Source organism: Microtus ochrogaster, unplaced genomic scaffold (assembly GCF_000317375.1).
Source record: "Microtus ochrogaster isolate Prairie Vole_2 unplaced genomic scaffold, MicOch1.0 UNK68, whole genome shotgun sequence".
In the NCBI taxonomy this organism is placed as follows: domain Eukaryota; kingdom Metazoa; phylum Chordata; class Mammalia; order Rodentia; family Cricetidae; genus Microtus; species Microtus ochrogaster.
This window is the reverse complement of record NW_004949166.1, coordinates 603,877-620,462: the sequence shown is the minus strand read 5'-3', so window position 1 is coordinate 620,462 and position 16,586 is coordinate 603,877. Positions and strand designations below refer to the sequence as shown.

Genomic DNA, 16,586 nt, shown 5'->3' with positions numbered 1-16,586 from the left:
GCCCTCAAGCCCGCGCCCACGGCCCGTTCCGGGACGCGGTGCCTGCGGTCGCCTGCAGGGGCCGCCGCCTCTTCAGGAATGCGCCGTCTTTGTCTGGGGCCGCGCGTGGCCCGTGCACCGGGTGGCTGAGCGCCTCCTGCCACCTGAACCGCGCGCCAGGCACCCTCGCCTCCCCTCCCGCCGCCCGCCGGGCTGGGCCTGCACCGGTACCCACCAGTTCGCGCCCGCGCCTCGCGCCCAGGTGAGCGCCCCGCCCGGCGCCAGGCCCCGCCCCAGCCCCGCCCCACCCGGACCGGCGGGGAGACCGGGCGGATTCCGCGCGTCAAACCACATGATCCCATAAAACATTCATCCTCTCCCGGCCCGCGCTGCGAGCGCCCCGCCAGTCCACGCCGCCGCCCTCGCCCTGCGCGCCCGCAACCCGCGAACCCAGCCCGGCCCGGTAGAGCGGAGCGCCCGTGCCTCGTCCCGCGGCCGGGCCGGGACCTGGCCGGAGCGGCGGCGCCTGGATGCGGACCCGGCCGCGCGCAGACGGGCGCCCGCCCCAAAGCCGCTTCCAGTGCCCGACGTGCCCCGCTCGACCCCGAAGATGAAGAGGGCGTCCTCCGGAGGTGAGTGTCCGCGCGGCTCCAGAGCTGGGCTGCAGCGGGGGCGAGGGCACGGCCCGCGCTGCCGGAGTCGGAGACAGGTCGCTGGGCGCTCCTGAGGGCCACCGCAGTGCCACGCCGCGCGCTGGCCGCTAGCTACTGGGCCCCGAGAGGGCGGAGCCCGCGGCAGCCGCAAAAGTTGCGGCTTTGCGGGAAAGTTGACGGCGACCGCGGGGCCAAGGATGGCGAGTCGGAGGTTCCAGATGTTGGACCAGGGCCGGGTGGAAGCTGCGGGTTGGAAGGGCGGGGTCCCACCTGCGAGCGCGCAGGCGGTGAATGGGTTAATAAGAGGGGTTTACAGAAACGTGGGCACCGGACCAAGATGGGGTATCTCGCCTGCCCGGCGGACTCCGCTCAGAAGCTGTTTCTTTAGGGTCAAACGGAATAGGGATGAATAGAGGTGTCCCCGGCAGCAGAGGGCGTGGGGACAGGGCAATCCCAGCTCTGTTCTTGGGGCAGGTAGCTAGGAGGACACACACACACACACACACACACACACACACACACAGAGAGAGAGAGAGAGAGAGAGAGAGAGAGAGAGAGAGAGAGAGAGAGAGAGCGAGAGCGAGCAATACCTTTTCCTCTGAGATCTTGAGGGCTCCTGAGTAAGAGGCTCCATTGAGGGGCGTTGGTGCTTAAAGCACCCCCTCCCTGGTAGCCCTGTGGGATCCTTCCTCCCATCTGGATGCGAAGTCCCCTCAGTAGGGGCAAGGGAAGATGGGCTTCGTGTAGGTTGGGCATGCCTTACCTGGAGAATCTGGAGTAGAGTGAACACATTTCCTTCCCCAGGTGCCCACCCTATCTACCCTGCTATGTCCGTGGTGCCGCAGGCTGCACACACGTTTCTTTACACGTGTCTGTGTGGGCTACATATAGTCTTGCACACCTCCAGTGCACACTCATACTAAATCTGCCCTAGTGTGCACATGAGTAAACACTATGGGTACACATCGGGAGGGGATTCTAAGGGTCCTCATTCTTACCTCCATACCTATGACCACAGATGCATTTAAGCAGTCTGCCTGCTGTGATCTTCATGCTTAGCACATGCTGGGCCCCCTTAGCAGGACCCACTCACATGCAAATATTGCTGAGGTTTGGAGTAGGGAGGATCTGAGCAGCTGGACCCACAGACGGAAGGGCAAGTCCTAGAGTCTCCTTCACAGTGCGTGGGTCTGTTTGTGCAATAACGTGTATGTAAAATGATATGTATCTGCACATATGTGATTGTGTGCATGACCACATGTATGCCTGTAAGCGCATCTTCATGTTTCAGTTTGCCTGTGGGTGTGGGTGCCCCCTGTGTACCTAGGAGGGCTGTGGCTCTACCCTGCCCAAATCTGGACCTCTGGAATGTGTTTAAGGGTTTTGTTCAGTGGCCCCAGCCCAAGCTGTGAGGTTCTGAATCTTCCAGCCGCTCTCCCACCACCCAGGGCTGGGGCAGTGGTGGCCTATGGTGAGCTGGAATTTACCTGGGTAGAAAAGATCCTTTTCCTAGCTCGAGGTCAACACCACAATAGAGGGGTGTGAGCCAGGGCACAGTTGGCTGCCTCTGCAGCTCCGCCAACTGGGGCAATCTGACCCAGCATAGCCTCCAGGAGGCTCTGCCTTTAGCATATTGTTGGTCCAGCCTGGTGACCTTCCTGTGCTCCGCTCTGTAGTGCTCAGGTGTGTGGGTAACAACCGGCCGCTGCCTTTGTTAAGCCCAGACCTGCCTTCCCATCTCTTGTCCTATTCCAGCCTAAGGGAGGACGGTGTCCTTCCATGGCAGGACCTCAACCAGGTGTGGTCTGCACAGAGTCCCTCCTGGCAAAGAGGAGCTCGCTGGGCCTGCCAATGCATCTTCTTAAAGAGCTTTCTCCCTGTCTCAGCTACTGGTAATCTGAGGTTGTTGGGGGGCATGCGTTTCCAAGCTGATGCCCAGTGAGGTCTACCCATATTTCCCAAGGAGGTGGCTTTGTTTGTTTTAATTTTTCATGCCATATATTTTATAATATTATTTCCCCTTCCCCAGTCCTCCTAGGCCCTCCGCACCAAACCACCTTCATGTTCTCTCTTTTTCAAGCAAAATAAAACAAAACTCAGGAAAACAACGAAAACCAAAAAATGAAAATCAAAATGAACAAAAGAAAGAGAAAAATCAGTGTGATGGGAAAAAATAGCTCAAAAAGGTTCCATTTTGCGTTGGTTAGTTACTCCTGGGCGTGGGACCTGTCCTGGTTTGAGACAGGGTCTCATTGTGGCCCTGGTTGGCCTGGACTCTATGTAGAACAGGATGGCGTTGATCTCAGAGATCCACCCGATCTCTGGGATTAACAGCATGTGCCACCATGTCCTGCTCCAAGGAGTTTTTATTGTTTTGTCTGAGGCAGGTGTAACCACAGAGCCTAGGCTGGGTCTTGGCCACCAAACCTTGCTTTTCTAGGAGTTTTGGGCCCCCAGCATCTCTGCTTTAAAATTCCCCAAATACGTTTTTTCAACTCCTAGTCAGGGGTTTTCCTGGGACTCCTGCCAATTTAAGCCCCTCCTTCCTCCTGGAAGATATGTTGGGATATTGAGGGAGGTTGTGAGCAGACAGCGTGATGGTGGTAAGCTTGGGGCTCTGCCCTGTACCAACAGGCCCTGGTAGCCCTACCGAGCTGACATGTGGTGACAGGGTTAGAGACATGCTATAGCGTAGGGGTCATCTAGCAAGGGGACAGCAAGAGGAGGAGAACCCCTAGATTGGCCCAGGGCCCTGGAAGGCGGTCTTAGCCTGCTCTCCTGGAGGGCTCAGCCTGGCTCGTTGGCTGTGAAGAAGCCCAGGCTTGCTGCTGTTTGTAACAAGTGGTAAGTTGTCTGGGAGGGGCAGGATTTGTGGGATCATGCCTCCCTCTTGCATATAGCTCTGGCTTTTAACATCTTTGCCTGCCAGCTTTCTGGTACCATGCCCTCCTTGGGAGAGGAGAGGTTCCGCTGGGAAAGGAGGCAGAGGAAGCCCTTCTGAGGGCTTTGGCTAGAAAGTCTCCCAGGAGCCTCAGGCTGTGCATCCGTGAAAGGGGTCAGGAAAATGAAGACGTTGCTGTGTGCGCACGTGATGGAAGAAGTCTATGAGAAGGACCTGACCCTGTCCTAAGTTACTAAGGCTCCTGGCACTGCCTTGTGCCTGATCAGTGACATTCATGCTAGTCTACCCCCATTCTGTGAGCCCCGACTTTCAACCTCAGGCAGAGCTGCCTGACTCTCAGCACCAGCCAGGCCCTGCACCCTCAGATCCATAAGAGCCAGTGTGGCTGTTCTGCCTGTCTCTTTAGAGCCTGGCACCCTCTGCACCCTTCAGTATGCCTGCCCTGTGGCCTGGCTACATGCAGCCAAGGTCACCTGTGCCATCCACGTGGCCAAATCCCAGCTGCTGCATTGCTCACCATCCTCCATCACTCGCTCATTTGTGGCCTGCAGATCCTACTCCGATCAGACGATGAAGGGGGCGAATCCTTACCTCACTGATTCCAGGATTAAATGTATTGAAGGCCAGGTGACCACACAGCCATCAGTGGAAGCCAAATAGCAGGTGTAGGGGGACATGCACCTCCATATCCCTGCCTGTCCCCGGAGTGCGTGGGCCTAGCTAGGTCCCATCACACCCGGTGTTTGGTACTGCAGTTTCTTCTTTTGTCACTGTATTTTAAACACTTTGCACATCGAGAACTATTCTTGTGAATCATGCTGAAATGGTGAGTGTGGAATCCCTTCCTGAGAATGCACCAAAATGTACTCATTTAAACCTGCCTTGGCCTTTTGCATTGCCTTCAGCCATGCAACTCACCTTATACATCTTGACAAGCCCTCGTCAGGGCCAGGATGTGTGCCCCTCCCTACACCCTTGGGCCAACTTCCAGCCAGGGCCTAATTCTGCCCCACCCCACCCCCAACCATCTGAGTCAGGTGGGTGACATGGTAAGCGAACCAGGATTCCAGCTGTAAGGGTGGCTATCTCTTCAGCTGGCCCTTTGGGGCCGCCTCTCTCTAGCCCTGTTCACACAGCTCCTAGTACCTTGTCTGCTTTTGAGGCAGTTGAGGTGTCCCCGTGCATCCCCACAATCTTCCCCCAGGGCAACCAGACCCCAGCAAGTGTAGTCAAGAAGTGGGGGTTGTTGGCACACCTTCCCAAGTGTCTTTGGGGGAGATGCTGAGCAGACAGAAGTGGGCCTCCCTATGTTGACCCAAGTGGGCTTGGCAGGCAGTACGCCCCATTCGGCACGCTGGCACATGGAGGTGGCAGAGTGGGATGCACAAGTGTTGCGAGCTGACACAGCCTCGCTGAGAACAACTTGCCCGAGAGTGTTCTTTGGCCCTCCTGGGAATTAAAGTTTCATGGAATGTTGTAGGACTTCAAACAAAGGTGCTAAGGTTGACTCTGGGGTAGGCTAGGTGAAGCCACCTGTGCAGCACCTTTCCCACAGGGCATCTCAGGGCCTTGGTTTCAGATGGGGCAGGCATCTCCAGTGGGCAAACCATGCAATAAACTCCATGCCATTTTGGGAAAAAGTGATGGGGTTCCTTGCAGGGGATGGAGGGGTCAGGGGGATGTGTAGGCCGTCCCACACCACCCATGGGGCACCTGGTGGATGGAAGGACAGGTTTCTCTGGCATTGTAAGGCAATGTGCAAATTTAACCTTTGGATTTATGACTCTATTTCTTTGCAGCAAATGTCACGGGAAATGTCAGGCAAAGGCTGAAGCTGGGTGAGGGGCCCACTGAGGTAGGGGGTGGGGCTGAGCATGTTAGAGCACCCAGGGTCTCAGACCAGAGTTAGGCTCTAGGGTGCTCGCTGCCTCCTGGGAGCCCTCTCAGATTGTCCCTGACCTGCCTGCGATACACTGTGTCCTCGATTTGTCCCAGCTATTGTGACCTTGCTAAGATGTTGACTTTATTCACCCTCCTGCCAGGGCCCGGCTGGGGCCAGCTTGGGAACCTGCCAGGAGTGTGTCCCATCCCCACCCCCGAGTCCAGGCAGCTATAGGATCAGTGCCTGTGGTGCTGGCTTGCTGTGTGACCTTGGCCCTCGCTGCTCTTTGCTGGTCACTGAGGTGTCATCTGTAATCTGTGGTTGTTTACCAGAGGTGGTGCTTCCAGCCTAGTGCCCCACGGACCGGGAAAACACAGAGTCCTCCTCAATTAGGGGTGCTGTTCTCTGGGGAAGGTGGCGGCTGGCATAGGTGCCATGAGTGGTAACAGTGGAGCTGGCTTGTGGCATCACTCGGCAGCTGGGCCAGGAGCAGGCCCTGCACACCATAGGTGCACAAGAAAGAGGGAAACATGGATGGAAAGCAGGAGAAAGAGGTGATGGCATCTGGAAATCCACCGTGTTGGGTCCCCCTCAGCCTGGCAGTAGTTAATACACAGTAACTGTCTCCTTGCCAAGTACCAGCTTATTGAAGTCCTTAGTGCCCAAGACCGCTCAGCCTGCACCCACCTTAGGCAACTGGACTTCCCCTTAGGGCCGCCAGCTTGAGCATCTCCTAGGTGATGCAGAGGTGGACAGGCACCTGGGTACTTGCTCACACCAGCGAGGCCGCTCAGTTTTGCTAATACCCAGCTGCCTCCCAAGTGATACCTCAGTTCCCCAGCTGTGTTCCACTGAGCATCCCAGGTTCCCCAGATTCAGCCAGATGGTGTCACAACCTCCACACCCAACATCCAAGCCCAGAGTTTGTGCCTCTTCTCAGTGTCCAGCCTGACCCCTGCCCATTCCCTCAAGGCCTCACTGCAAGCCCATCTTAGAGCCACCCCTCCTGGCCCATGGGCACAGATGCCTTCCCTTCCACCCAGGCTTTCTGTTCGCCATGCCTCTGAGCCTACCTAAAGTCTCCCCTGGCTGCCCCCAGAGTCTTGCTGATTTGTTCTCGGGGTGGGCTGGAAGATCTTCCACCCTTGATGGGAAACCCTCTGTCAGCTGGGTTTCGGGTGCCTGCCTCCCCATCTCCACATGCTCCAAGCAGCCCCACCCTGGCATGAGTGTTTAGGGAGCATAAGCAATGGGCAGCCACACCAGCAAATAGCTGTAGAGGGGGTCCATAGGCTGCCAGCTATCAGCAAAGAGGCACATTCTTCCTGGCCACTTACTTGCCCCTGTATCTGTTGGGAAATGCCCAAGCTGGTGGTCCTCAGGACTGGCAGTCAAGGGCAGGCTACTTGGCCAAGATGGCTGCAGGTGAGGTCTCCAGAACCCAAAGGCGGATGCTGGCTGCTGAGCCTCCCTGTTGGCATGTGGACAGTGTGAAGGTGGACATGCTGGTGAAAGCCAGCTGGCCACAAGGAGTTTGATTTTGCCATGCCGGCCAGTTCCTGGTCATCCGGATGATGGGACTTCTCCCAGCAGGCTTCGACACTCCTGTGCCTCGAGCATAGACCGAGGGAACTGGCTGTGGAAACAGGTTGGAGCCCTTGGTGGGAGACCAAGTCCCCAGTTCCTAAACTTCTTCTGACTCCGGATTGGTCCCACATACCCTTGCCCCACCCCTAGACGAAAGTGGGAATAGGTGTGTGGGCCTTGTGAGCTCCTGATTAGAAGCCCGTGTGTAGCACTGAGGGTACAGGGAGAACCCATATCTGCAGCCCTGCCCCCCATAGCCTGTATGCCAAGAGAGTCCTTGCCAGTTGGCTTGAGGGGAGCATGGTCACTGGGATGAGAGGGCATGATGGGGTATACTCTCCCCAGGCAGGCCCAGCAGCTGGGGAATGCAGAGAGAAGCTAGGCTCTCTGCTGGGGCTCAGGGTGGGGGCATGTCTTCATACCTTTGAGACACATGAGGCACAGCTCGGCCCCTGGGCAGGAGCCTGGCCCCAGGAGTGTGGCTGACCGGAGAGTAGCACCTCCTTTGCTTGGAGGCTTTCTTACCTCCACTCTGGTGGGCTGTGAGAGGGCCTGCTTGCATTCCTACTTGGTCCTTGGAAGAAGGCCAGGAAGTGGACCCCAAAACTGTGACTGCAAACAGAGTTCTATAAAAGACAGGGTAGCTGCTGTCCTGAGCCTGGCCAGCCTCCAGAAAGGTTGTCCAGAGAGGGCTACAGTCCAGCCCAAGGTCACCTGGAATGTGCCACTTGCAGTGCTCATGGCTACTTCCGCCTCCACACTGCCCTGATCAGCAGCTAGCTCCCTTTCATGGATCTCTGTCACGTTCCCCTGACAGTCTCTCACTCTTCACCTGGCCTGGCTGAGATGTGTCCTGCACCCCCATCCTTAGACACTGCAGAGCGGGCTCGTGCCCCTGCCCCCATGAGGTGGAATGGGAGCCTGGCAGGGCTTTCCTCTCAGATTCCCTTGAGGGCCGTAGACATCAACTCAACATTGTCTGAGGAAGTAGCATGATGGTGTTCCCCACTGAGACTGTCCCTTGCCTACCTGCATGGCCATGAGGGCTGTGGTCCTGGGTATACTTCTGGGATGGCCCTAGCCCTGCCCTTGGTAAAGCCCTGGGCTGCCCACGTGGTGAGGTTTGGCTGTGGACAGGTTCCCATTGCAGGAAGGCCTTGGGTGGCATTGGCCTCTCCTCCTTTCTCTCACCAGTCTTCCTGGCATCCCCAGGTACAGGCCAGCCCTATGCTGGGCAGTGGAGACCTCGACATCTTTGTAACATCTTTTTTCCTCCGAGCTGTCCCAGGTTCCAAGGAGAGAAAGGTGTAATGTGGGAGCCAGCAGAGCCGATGGGGACCCTGAGGCCTGCCCTCTGTGTGGTGTCCTCCCCTTCCAGTAGGACTGGAGCTGCAGCCAGGGCAGGGGGCTGACTGTGTCGGAGCAGACGTCTCCCTGCTCTGCAGGAGGCAGGGGGTGCCAGGGCAGGCTGGCCTTTGGGCAGGGAAGGGAGGGGGCAGAGGAGGAACTCAGTGCTCCCGACCCCAGCAGGACATCCTCGTGGCTCTGTGTGCTCTGCGGCCTGACACGTGGTCCCTGCACACTGGGCCGTGTCCAGGCTGTCTTTCATCTCCCTGCCTCGGCCCCAATTTATGTCAGGCAGAGGCTGACACGGGGACAGGTGTGACAAGTATCTGGCTTCCTAGTCGAAATTGGCCAAAGAAAAACTCTTCCCATAAAGATATTCCATCTACATACCTCCTGGATGTCAGGAGCGAGAGCCCATCACGGCCGAGACAGATGGTGGCTCTAATGCAGTCCATTTTCACCCGCTACCAGAGCCATGGCCTGACGACGAGGTGGCTCAAGGTGGGTGGGTGGCGGTGGGGCATCAGACCTCTTCAGAGCTCTCCTAACCCTGAAGCCGGCTCCACTCCCACCTCCCATAGGGTCTCAGTCCGTCCAGCAACTCCAGGGGCAGTGGCATAGACACTCGAGTCCCTGATGGTCCCAGCATCTCCACCACCAGCTTAGCTCACCCCCACCCCTCTGGCTAAGGGACTCCCTACCCCAAGACAGCTACCAAGATTTAAAGTCTAGGAGATGACTTCCCAGGGATCCCCAGACCATGGGGTCATAGACTGTCTTATTCAGCTGGTAACAGTCCTTGGGAGGGCAGGGTTTGCTATCTGTGGTTCTGAGGTGGCAGATAGGGAGGGTGAGACTCAGCCCAGCACCTCATTTCTGGCCAGGTTGTGGGGGTTCATTGTCCTTGCCTTGCCTGGGAACACCTGTGGTGGAGACCTTCTCTGGCCTAGCTGATGCCCAGGACCCTAGTGCCCCAGGGACAGAGCTTGTGGGCTCTGACTCCAGAGGGCTCCACAGAAGCCCCTGTAGGTCTGAAGATGAGCATGAACAAGGCCAGGAGTGGTGAAGGAGTGGGCGGGATCCAGCCCCTTGAAGTGCTGGGTAAAGCTCTGGCGAGAAGAGCCTCCCTGAGGCCATGGGCCCAGAACAAGGTAGGCTTGCCCAAGAGGGAGTCGCTTGAACAAAGCCTGCAGGAGGTAAAGGAAGGGTGGGACTGGGCTTTCTCCTCCACAGGGTGAGAACAGTTCCTCAGGGAGAGGCCAAGTGCCTCTGGCAGTTCGGAGCTGGTGGGCTGGGCATCTCCTGTGCAGCCACGGGGCACCGGTCCTGCAAGAGCCAGGTAGGTTTCCTTACCTCTATTTCCAGATGAAAGAATAAACTCAGAGGTTGGGGACCCCACCTGAGGCACCTTCCCGCCCCTACAATGGAGCTAGGGCTCTCGAATCCTGGTAGACTCAGGGCTGCCCTCCAAGACTGTGGTCCGCAGAGACCCCAGGACACACGGCTGTTGGGCTGTTTCTCTTTCTGCTTGCTGTGGCATCGGTACGAGACCAAACAGAACATGCCAGGAACATTTTGGATTTGCCAGATCACACTCATGGCTGAAAATCTGAAAAGATACTCCAAAGTTTTGAGAAGGAGGCTGTATTAGCTCACACTGCCGTAACTAAATACCGTGAACTGGGCGTCACAAATGGCAGAAATTAATTTTTTCTCAGTTCTAGAGGCTACGACTCCAAGATCAGAGTGTCAACGCTGTCAGATTCTAGTGAGCTGCTTATTCCTGACTGGCAGATGGTTTTCTTACGCAGCCCAATGGCCTCTTTGGGCTCTTTTCTAGGCCACTAGTCCTTCTCAAAGCCTTGCCCTTCAGACCTTATCCTGAGGTGTCAGCCCTAAGCACCTCCCACTAACCTCTTCAAACACCATCACATCACAGGGAGGGAATACTGGTTACAGTCCTAAAGCGCCGACATTTTAAGCAAGGCAGAAAGATTGAGAGTTCCAGGCTGGGGCAGGAGAGGTGTTCAGTAGTTAAGGGCATGGGCTGCCCTTCCAGAGGACCCACATCTGGGTCCCCACCCACATAACATCTTATAACCATCTGTAACTGTGGTCCCAGGAGATCTGACGCCCCCTTCTGGCCTCTAGGGGCACTGTACCCATGTGGTACGCAGACATACATGTAGGCAAAATACCCACAAACATTTCAAAAAGGAAAATAAAATAGAGTCCCAGGCTATTATAGGCTGTCACCTCATACAGGTCATACCTAGTGCCAGGCTCGGACCTCTCATTTCTGTCACTGTGAAGCCTCAAAAACCACTTACCTTTTTCCTGGTCGTAGTGCTAATGATTCCACAAAACATGGCCCTTTTCTGTTCCCTCCCTGAAGCCCAATGCAAGAACATCTGAGAACCTAGGCTTCTGGTGCTCTCAAAATAAGCAAGCAACAAACAAAGTCACATTGGGATTGGGACTTCAGCATATGTTTGGGGGAAGCTGAGCATAGTAGCTCATGCTATAATTCCACTGCTTGGAAGGCTGAGGCAGGGAGTTACCACGAGTTTAAGGCCAGCCTGGGTTACATAAATTCTAAACTAATATGTCCTACAGTGCAATACAATATCTCAAAAATAAATAAATCAATAAAAGTGATGGTGGGGAGGGACAGTGAAAACATCTCTCCATAGCAGAAGTGTAGCGACCCTTGAGGGCCACTCAGAACCTCAGTACTTGGTCGTATGAGCCTCCCCCAGTCAGGAGAGGATCAGTACCCCTCCAGCCCAGGCCATCCTCGGGGAATACTGTCTCTACAACTACACAAAGTCTGCCACTTGCCCGTAGTGAGCAGGTGGCTGCATTGGGCAAACATACATAGAGATTCTACCAGATGCTTGTCACAAGCCGTGGTTCTGCCTCCTTGGTGCCCAGGGTCCAGTGACAAAAACAGGGTGCACAGAGACTAGATAGGTCTGTCCAGCCCCTGTGTCAGCCTGTGGGGCAAAGTGGGAACCTTGGCACTGGGTGGATGGTAGGGTAAACCACACCCTGGAGTGTGGTTTACGGGTGTGTCACCCTGGGTCCAGCTCTCCTGCCTCTCAGGTAAGAAACCCAGCTCATGAGGCATCCGAACTGGACTTAAGGGTGACCTGGTCTCACTGCTGCCTTCCAAATCCTTACTGGTCACATGGGAGAGATGAGTGTAGTCAGACCTGGACTAACTCCTGACAACTACTGGCCAAGTCATGATCACTGGTGCCTGCTGCAACCACCCCAAACAGCTGAGGAGTGGGTGGGGCCTCCGTGGAGGGAGGATGTGGTTGGCTTGTGAATGCTGAGTTGTAAATATGCATTCCCATGGAGATGTGCTGAAGTAGGACCTGGTGATAGGCCTCCATGTCAGATCTCTGATGCTCTTGCCTTGAGCTTCAGGGAGGGAACGGAATAAAGGCATGTTTTGTGGAATCATTAGGAAACGACCAGGAAAAGGGTAAGTTACGTGGTTTTTGAGGCTTGATAGTGACAGCCATGAGTGGTCGGAGCAATGCTATAGGTGGTCACAGGTGACCTGTGTGAGGTGACAGACAGCGCTCCCAGATCCCAAGGATTACATGGGAGAGATGAATGCAGCCAGTCTGAGGATGACCACTGACACTTCTGGTCATGCTATGGTCACTAGAGGGGTCCCCAGTAGGGCCTAGGGCCTTTCTCAGCCCAAAGGGAGACTGGGTCCTGGACTAGTACGGGGGGTCTTTTCACCTTACTTTTTAGACAGGGTCTCTCAACAAACCTACAACTTGCTAATTTGTCTAGACAGGCTGGCCAGTGAGCTCCAGGGACCTCCAGGCCCTGTCTTCCCAGCACTGGACTTACAGGTTCGTACTACATGTCTGGCTATTCTGTGGGTGCTGGGCGTCCTAACTTGGGTCCTCACATTTGTCCAGCAATCACTTTACAAACAGAGCTTTGTGCTTTTTAGAGCTGCAGATAGAGGCTGCAGGATAGCCACCCCGAGCTGCAGATAGAGGCTGCAGGCAGATAGAGGCTGCAGGAAAGCCACTCCGAACTGCAGATAGAGGCTGCAGGAAAACTATCCCGAGGTGCAGATAGAGGCTGCAGAATAGCCACCCCGAGGTGCAAATAGAGGCTGAAGGAAAGCCACCCCGAGCTGCAGATAGAGGCTGCAGGAAAGCCACCCCGAGCTGCAGATAGAGGCTGCAGGAAAGCCACCCCGAGCTGCAGATAGAGGCTGCAGGAAAGCCACCCTGAGGTGCAGATAGAGGCTGCAGGAAAACCACCCCGAGGTGCAGATAGAGGCCGCAGGAAAACCACCCTGAGGTGCAGATAGAAGCTGCAGGAAAACTACCCCGAGGTGCAGATAGAGGCCGCAGGATAGCCACCCCAAGCGAGAGTCTGAGCTGACCTATGTTGCATCCCTGACAGAGGTGCTGCCCAGAAGTGAGGTTAAAGGTACCTGGTCTCCCTGACGTCACAGCCCCAGGGCCACTACCCTCCCCCCAATGCCTGGCACAGCACCCTAAATTCAGCGGCATCAGGATGTAGCCAAAATACAGTGACCTCCTTTTCTGTGGGAGGCAAGAGTGCCTGGCTTCCACCCGCGCAGGTGAGAAGCCGCCAACAATTTCCATCCCAAATTGATTTCAAATAAGCAAGCGTTATCACACACACAATCATATAGGAATAATTTATCACTCGTTAATAAAAGAGCAATTACTTATTCACATTGCCCCTGTCTGTGTGCTGTGGGCTTCGTTGCAGGTTTAGGATCTGAAAACTAGAGAAGTTCAGGTTTGGGATGAGGCCAGGCGGCTACAGTCCTGCTTCCAACACAAGGTGGCCCTTGTGGACTTACGGCTGCCTCCCCACTCCCCACGACAGCCTGAGATGGGGACCGCAGCCTGCACAGGGAGGTAGCACCGTGACAGTGAGAAGAAACTGGCACGTGTGAAGTGTCCGGGTGGAACCGGAGTACAGTGGCTGTGGGGGACATCTGGGTCGTGGGGGGGGAGTGGCTACAGAGCTGGACCTGTGAGGACCCCTCCAAGCCCCCATAATAAAGAGTGTAGAGTGGGTCAGAGACCCAGGCACATTCTTGGCCACCCTCGGCTAAGCAGGAACCTGCACCAGTGAACAGTGTGGCCCCTCAGGATGCCAGCGCTCTGGGCCCCTCCAGCTCTGCTTTCTAACCCGTGTTTGACTGTACTCAGGAAGAGGCACTGTCTCTCCTCTCTCACGTGTCTTCCTTTGTTCTTCGGGTTGCAGTTGATTTCGTTGTTTGTTTCTCCTCTTGCTCCATCTCCTAGGAGAGCAAGGTCTTCATCAGGTCAAGGTTGAAGGTCTTTGATTTTCCTCTGGATTCCCATCCTAGGTCTTTGTCCTGCCGCCCCATGACTTTCTTCTTTTCATGGCGTGCACATTAGCTTCTGTGAGAGTGTGTTTTTGTTTTGGCTGATGCCCCTGTAAGGAAGGTATTGTGAAGGCCACCCAAGCCCTCCTATGTGTGCAGATGTGTTCAAGCTGGACTGGCTGGGACCAGAGTTCCCTGTTTTCAAAGTGTTTCTTCTGAGTCTCGCAGTATTGCGGTTACCTGGGAGCAGCGTGCTCTGGGGAACTCTAGTGCTACCTTGCATTGCTTATGTCCAGCTTTTTCCTCCTGGAACGGAGCTGTCTTTGGCCCCTGGGAGTCTGAGGTTTGCTATGAATACCCAGCAAAGGTCCAGGTCCTTGGCTCTAGGAAATTCTCTGGTGTTATTCCTTGGGTAAATTTTTTATCCTCCATTTTCTGTTTTCTCTTCACAGAATTGCCATAAAACACATTCGACCTATATTTGCCCATTGACTCTCATTCAGTTTTTGTTTTTCTTTCTGGAAGATTTCCTTGACCTTGTTTTCCAACCCTTCTATTGATTCTTTTAATTTTAGCAATTCTATTTTTAATTTCTAGACACTCTTTCTTGTTCTCTGGTGACTCCTTGGTCACAGCACCCTGCTCTTGTTTGAAATCTCTTCTATCCCTGGGTGCACTGATTAGAATTTCCCCATATTTTTTCTGGCTATTCGTGACCCTCCATCTGCTGCTTCTTGAATTAACCTTCTTTGTTGTCTGCACTGGCGCCGTCTTCACCCATGTGGTGGCTGCTGGTCACCTTTTTGAGAGAAGCAGGTCCAGGGTTCTGCTGAGATGGCACATGCCAACTGGCAGGTTCCGAATCATCAAGCAGGAGCTGCCCTGGGCCTCCCCATATGGCAAGCGTAGAACCCTTTCTCTGGATGTTTCTCTACGCCCTGCTCTCCATAGGATGTGCTCCTCACTCACTATCATTCTGGAGGGGAGTGAACACGTGTCTGTATATGGCTCTGAGTCCGCTATGTGGGCAGAGCAGGGAGGACGGTGGTCCCCGGAGATGAAGCAGCAGCAGCTGATGCTACCTGAGCGCAGGTCTCTTGGAAGGTGTGAGCAGGCTATAGAGGACACACGCCTGCTAAGATGGTTGTAGAGAGGGCAGAACGCAACTCCGGGTGTGTGTTAGATATAGCTTTGCTGCTGGGCTGTCCTTCGGTACAGACCCAGCATTCTCTGCACACAGCAGGGACAACAGTTCAGCCAAGCCAAAGTGGTTCTGTGGCTCCAAGACTCTGTGCTGAACCATGCCTTACCTTTTCCAGTTCCTCATCTGACTCACAGTGACCCAGGCTGGACATGCAGGCTGGCTATGCCCTTGGGTGTCAGACCCTAGGCTAGCCTCTGGGGAGGCGGGACACTGGCCTCAGTCTAGACCTGGCTAGGGACACCTCAGTGGGGATTCCAGGCTAGAGGCGGCATTGGGTTCTGGAGAGGTAGTGCTGGCCCAGCATGATCTTCACATTGCTGGTGTGGTGACAGGCTCAGGGGACCTGGTCTCTTTTCCAGCTAGTCTGAAGGTGGGTGGAGCCTACATCTGAGCCTCAACCCTCATCCAGTCCAAGGAAAAAGGCTTGGACCAAGAGTGATGTGCTACAGGGGATCAAGGAAGCCACAGTCGCTATCCATTTCTACCCTGTGATCCCTGGGGGTTTGGGTAAGGTTGCAGGGATCCTCCTGAGGCCCAAATTATGTGCCTTGTCCCCTGGCTTCACTGGTACCCTATTGGGTTTTGTTATGCCTCAGGGCCTTTATGTATGGAGTAGAAGTAATGACCACCTACTCACTATACAGTGGGTGTCTTGGTCACTGTTCTCTCACTATGAAGAGACACTATGAACAAAACAACTTGTATAAAAAATTAATTGGGCCGGGCGGTGGTGGCGCACGCCTTTAATCCCAGCACTTGGGAGGCAGAGGCAGGCGGATCTCTGTGAGTTCGAGACCAGCCTGGTCTACAAGAGCTAGTTCCAGGACAGGCTCCAAAACCACAGAGAAACCCTGTCTCGAAAAACCACAAAAAAAAATTAATTGGGGGCTTTATTACAGTTTCATTATATTATCATCATGGCAGGGAACATGGCATCAGGCAGGAAGGTGCTCGAGAAGTATCTGAGACCTACATTCTGATTCCCAGGGAGGGAGGGAGAGAGAGAGAGAGAGAGACTGAGTCTGGGTTGGGCTTTTGAAACCTCAAAGTCAACCCCCAGTGACACACTTCCTCCAACAAGGTCACACTTCCTAATCCTTCTAATCTTTTCAAATAGTGCCTCTCCCTGGTTACCAAGCATTCACATATATGAGCCTATGAGGATTATTCTTCAAACCACCACATGGGGGTCGTACCATAGAGAGGTCAGGAAACCCTCAGGAGAGAGCTGTTCAAGAATGTTCCCTTCTTCCCTTCATTCTTCCTCGGTCCTGAGCCTCCAGTCAGATTGGAGTTATGGTGGCAGAGACAGTGCCTTTCTAGGAAACAGTTGTTCAACAAAGACGCTCCTGAGTGATTACAAACCTCTGATGCTGGAATGGAACCTCCTTGGGACAAAGCCACTGTTTACTGGCCTGTAATTCTCTGCCTTTGTGTGCAGCTGGCTGCTCTCCATGTGTACTCCAAGCTTGTCTCAGGCTGTTTTCTACACAAGTTCTTTGTTTGTAGCTGGTATAGTGCTTATAGTGATAATGGTGATGCTGATGGTAGTGGTGGTAGTGATGGTGGTGTTGATGGTGGAGTTGATGGTAGTGGTGGTAGTGATGATGGTGTTGATGGTGGAGTTGATGGTAGTGGTGGTAGTGATGATGGTGTTGATG

General features: G+C 54.8%; 1 protein-coding gene across 1 annotated transcript in view; it reads left to right on the top strand.

Moving 5' to 3' along the window:
• The first annotated feature begins 238 nt into the window (after positions 1-238).
• Positions 239-16,586, top strand: part of Rtn4r (reticulon 4 receptor) — a 26,749-nt gene continuing 10,401 nt past the window's right edge. The window contains exon 1 of the mRNA XM_005369961.2: positions 239-611. Within this exon, the coding sequence (XP_005370018.1) occupies positions 590-611 (22 nt within the window). The 5' untranslated portion in view covers positions 239-589. The remainder of the gene's footprint in view (positions 612-16,586) is intronic.